The 4,553-nt window shown below is 59.2% G+C and overlaps 1 protein-coding gene across 1 annotated transcript; it reads right to left on the reverse strand.

The window, feature by feature from the left end:
- Positions 1-771: 771 nt before the first annotated feature.
- Positions 772-4,241, reverse strand: TRIP6 (thyroid hormone receptor interactor 6). Its single transcript, XM_069485809.1, has 9 exons — positions 4,018-4,241; positions 3,659-3,786; positions 3,412-3,537; positions 2,764-3,147; positions 2,397-2,490; positions 2,131-2,300; positions 1,522-1,700; positions 1,162-1,282; positions 772-1,042 (listed from the first exon to the last, which is right to left on the reverse strand). Exons 1-9 carry the CDS (start codon positions 4,124-4,126, stop codon positions 911-913), a joined length of 1,443 nt encoding a protein of 480 aa, XP_069341910.1. The 5' UTR covers positions 4,127-4,241; the 3' UTR covers positions 772-910.
- Between the last annotated feature and the right edge of the window lie 312 nt (positions 4,242-4,553).

Below are 4,553 nucleotides of genomic sequence, written 5' to 3' on the forward strand. Positions count from 1 at the left end.
GGCATGGGCATGGGGAGCGCGGGCGTTCAGGAGATAGAAGCTAGAAGCAACCATCTTAAAGCATCTCCTCCCACCATTTTCTGCTCCCACCAGAAAACCAACCTGTATTGGTCCCACAAAATGCCTGAAAAATCCTTTGTTCCTGTTCTTCTTTGACAAAGGCGTCCCAGTTTTAAGCAAAACGGGCAGACCTCAGATTTAAATCCCAACCATTACTTGGATGAGACAGGCTGCAGGTCCTAAGCAACAGACAGTATCTGGCCCTCCCCAGATTAAATGCACCACCCCTGACACACCGGTAACACCAAGTCCCTTCTCAATGAATTGAATGTGACACTTAAAAATAGGAAATGCTGCAGTCTTGCTCCCAGCACTGAGAAGGGGGGTATCTTCACACCAAACTACATTAAAAAGTGCAGTACAGGCCGGGCGAGGTGGCTCACGCCTGTAATCCTAGCACTCTGGGAGGCCGAGGCAGGCAGATTGTTTGAGCTCAGGAGTTTGAGATTGCTGTGAGCTAGGCTGATGCCACGGCACTCTAGCCTGGGCAACAGAGCCAGACTCTGTCAAAAAAAAAAAAAAAACTGCACCAGAGCCGACACCCTGGTCCCAGGTTCTGAGGTTCTGATCTTGGTTCTGACATTCAAGAACCATGCAATCTGGGCAAGTTACTTCTCAGCTCTGGCATTCTCACGTGTAAAAATGCAGACAGTAACAATTTTGCTTTTATTAGGCTACTGTGAGAATCAGATGAGACAAGAGACTTGAAAGTGTTTTGTAAACTCTTAAGGGATTATTATTTCATGATTGGAGAAAGAGGAGACAGCATTTGGTGACAAAGTTGTAAAGGTAGATCTCAGGGAGGGTGATCGATGGGAACTGAGAATGCAGCAGGTGCTTCTAGGAAGACTCAGCAGTCAGTGGTGACAGTGGCTGAGAGCTCCTGGATGCGCCAGGCACTGCAGGCCTTGCACAAGATGTGCCCATCCAGTGGGTAGCAGCCCTGACATTCACCCTCAGAGGAGAGCAGCAGCCCACACTCCTGTTGGGAAAGAAACAATAGCTTTTCATCAGCCCCAGACCCCTGGGTTCCTCCTCCCTCCTGCTCCACCCAGCACCCCAGACACTGTGAGCCCCTTGTTCTTGCCCAGGTCCTCTGACCTCACACTTGTAACAGCCAATGTGAAAACTGCGATCCAGAGCAACAATTCTCACGGTCTCCTCCTGACCTGGCTCGGGCATGATGGCCCCACCGCACACTGAGCATCGTGGGGCAAACTTCCTGGGATGGAAGGGAACCAAAGAGGCTATCAAGAGACCAAAAATGGAGCCCAGAGAAGGTGGGAGGCAAGAGGGAATGGAAGAGGCCAGATGTATGGTCTTGGGTCTTGGGAAAGGGATGATGTCAAACAGAATGAAGGAGGACAAGGGGTTGGAAACAGGAGGGGAAAGTCCTGGTCCATGAAGGAGGGATGAGGGAGATAGGAAAGGTCAGACATCCTGGCGGGGGCCAGGCCTGACCTGTGGAAATCTTCAATGCAGTGGATCTGGCTGGTGGCATCTACTGTGAAGGGGATGCCGTCAAGGCCGCGGTGACACACCACGCAGGTGAAGCAGCCAGGGTGGTAAGCCTTCCCCATAGCCCGCAGAATCCGGTCCAGGATGGGTTGGGAGCACGTGGCGCATTTCTCCAGAGTAGCCTGTTAAGAAGGATGGCAGGAGGTCAGGGAGAGGAAGCCACACAGCCCAACAGGCACCTGACCAGCCCACCCATCTATTTATGCAGCCTCCTGCGTGTGATTCAGTGAAAGGTAGACTTGAGCAGATCTGAGTTCAGGTCCCAGCACTGCAGCTTCCTGCATAAAGTATTTAACCTCTGAGCTTCAGGGGTATTGTGGGAATTTAAGGCATTCCTTTAACTCTAAGATGCCTCACACTTGTAAGAGGCCGTATCCTTCTCCCCAGCAGCCAGTTTTGAACCACTTGGTGAATTTCTCCTTTCTTACACATTAGTTTGAGTCACCTAGCTTTGAGCCCTGTACCTCTTTGGGCTTGGACACCTAATTCCCACCTTGGATGGAAGCCCCCTGCCACCTGCTGCTGACCCCGCCCCCAGCCGCAAAGACTCACCACGTAGCAGCTCTCACAATATGCCCTCCTCTCCACAGCATAGAAATGCTGGCCCCGAAGCTGGGCCCGGCACGTAGAACAAACAAAGCAGCCAACGTGGAAGACACGGTCAAGGGCCACAACCCCGGCCCCATCCCCGACCACATCTTCTCCGCAGCCACCACACCGGCCTGGGGACGAGGAGGGACAGGATCAATCTGCACAGATCCCGGAAGCCAGACCTGCTGTCCCTGCTGACTCCCACCCTGCCCACAGAGTTGGCTCACCAAAGTACTCCCCACTGGGCGGGTGGTTCATGTCATGCACCAGCTTCTTGGTCAGCCTCTCCAGCTCCTCCTCAGGAGGCTGGCTCAGGGGGACCTGGAAGGTGGCAATCAGAGAATCGGTCCCACTTCTGGCTCCTGATGCTGTAAAAATCCCTGAGGGTGATTACAGGCAATTCAACCCAGAAAGCTCATCTCGGCCCAGGGCCCAGCAGGCATCACAAGCCCCCTTCCCTCTGTTTCCAGACCTGCTCCACGCCCCAGACCTCGGACAGTGCTCAAAAACCAGCCCCCTAAACCACACCCCCACACCCCCAATCAATGTCCAGTTGAATGTGAGGACCCAAAATCCCTCTACCCCAAGGCTTACCTGGGGCCCGTGCCCACCTCCTCTTCCTCCTCCTATGGGGCCACAGACCCCAGCCGCCTCCTCTTTAGCCCCTGGCCCTGGCTCTCGTTGGCTCCTATAGCCAGCCCCCCAGACTTCACCTCGGCCTGGCAGAGGAAAGTGGGGGCCCGGGAGGGGCCCAGAAGCCTGAGAGGCCCCCCGCCTGGGTGGGCCGCAGCCTCTCACTGGTTGTGCCACTTTCACTTGCACAGGGAAGGCTGGGCCAGCCGGGGTGCTGGCAGTAGCGTAGGAGGCCGGAGTGGGGCCCCCATAGGGGGATGCTGGCAGCGGTGGGGGTGGAGCACCCCCTCCATTCGGCTTCAGGGAGCCCATGCGGTAAGCAGGAGGCTGAGGGGGTTCATAAGCCTGGGGAGAAACGCAGACCAGAAGCTGTGAGCATGGCCCATTCCAGGAGCCATGTTCCTAGAAGTTACCCATGTGTGGCTCCCAGGGAAGCACAGGCTTTTGACAAGGTCCCATACTCCGGTAAGCTCTTGCTGCCCACGCTTCCTCCATGCCGGGGTGTACACCACTCACATGCGGGGAGTTGGAGGTGAGGGTGGCCTGGGACCCAAAATCCAGAGGAGGGAGCAGGCTGGGGAGGGGAGCAAGGTCAGGAAGGGGAGTCACCTGTCGGTCTGGTCGCCGAGGGGCATGACCACGACCTCCATTCAGTTCAGCCAGCATGCTGGTCAGCAAGTCTATCTCAGCATCCAGACTTCCTGGGCGCAGGCCCCCCCTCTCTGGGGGGAGCCCCTGGGGTTGGAGCCAGAGCAAGGAGGATGCAAATCACTGTGTCTCCTCTCCTGCCCAGGTCCCCGCTCATATTGTGCTCTAGGGGGCCCCACACACCCCACCTGGCAATCCCAGCTCTCACCTGCGAGCGCTGGGGTGCTCCATGGGACCCCACCCAGGCCGGCCCCCGATCCTCTGGCACCCCTGGGGCCTGGTAACACTGCTCAGGTGGGAGGGAGCAAAAATTGACCCTGGGGTGGGGCTGGAGTGCTGGGGTGAGAGAGAGAGACCAAGATGGGGTGGGAGCAGCGAGACGGGGGTGCGTGCTGCCCTCCTGGCCCCTCCAGCCTCCTCCCCCGAACCCGGGCTCCCGCGTGGGGCAGGAGGCGGGGGGGCCGCAGGAGGGCTTCGGCGGCTGGTCCCCCGGCCTAGGGGAGAGGAGGCAGCTGGAAGGCAGAGGTGAGCGCCCGGCGGCTCCCGAGCCCCAGGGGGCAGCCTTACCGGCTCCGGGGACTGGTGGCGGCCCCGGAGTGCCTCGGGGGAGCGCTCTTCCCTGAGGGACTCTGGCGGGCTCCGGCTGCTTCGGGGGGAGCCAGGTGGGCCCCGACATGGCCTGGAACGAAGAACTCCAGACAGCCCCACGGACCCCCGGGCCTCTGGCCTGCACCCCTTCTGCCGTCCCACACCTCGTTTGGGACTCCAGGAAAGAAACTTTTTCTGGCTTTTTTTTCCCTTCCTCCCCAATTTTGGGGACGGCCACGCCCCCGGTGACGTCACCGCATTCCTGGGGGAGGGTCACGTGGCCCCCTCGGCCCTAAACTGCCTTCCCTCCCCGAGTTGGCCCCCTCCTGCGAGAGGGGAGGGCGCTCCGAGGGGGCCGGGCCGGGGGCTGCGGCTTGGGACGGAGGCGCAGGCCGGGTCGCCTCCCAGTCCCCCGGCTCCCCTGCCGCGCCCGCCTTGCACGTGGCAGCCTCACTGCGGAGCCTGGGTCCCCACCCGCCTCCCTCACCTACCCGCCAGCAAAGCTCAGCCAGCCC

Source organism: Eulemur rufifrons, chromosome 14 (genome assembly GCF_041146395.1).
Source record: "Eulemur rufifrons isolate Redbay chromosome 14, OSU_ERuf_1, whole genome shotgun sequence".
Taxonomy (NCBI): Eukaryota; Metazoa; Chordata; class Mammalia; order Primates; family Lemuridae; genus Eulemur; species Eulemur rufifrons.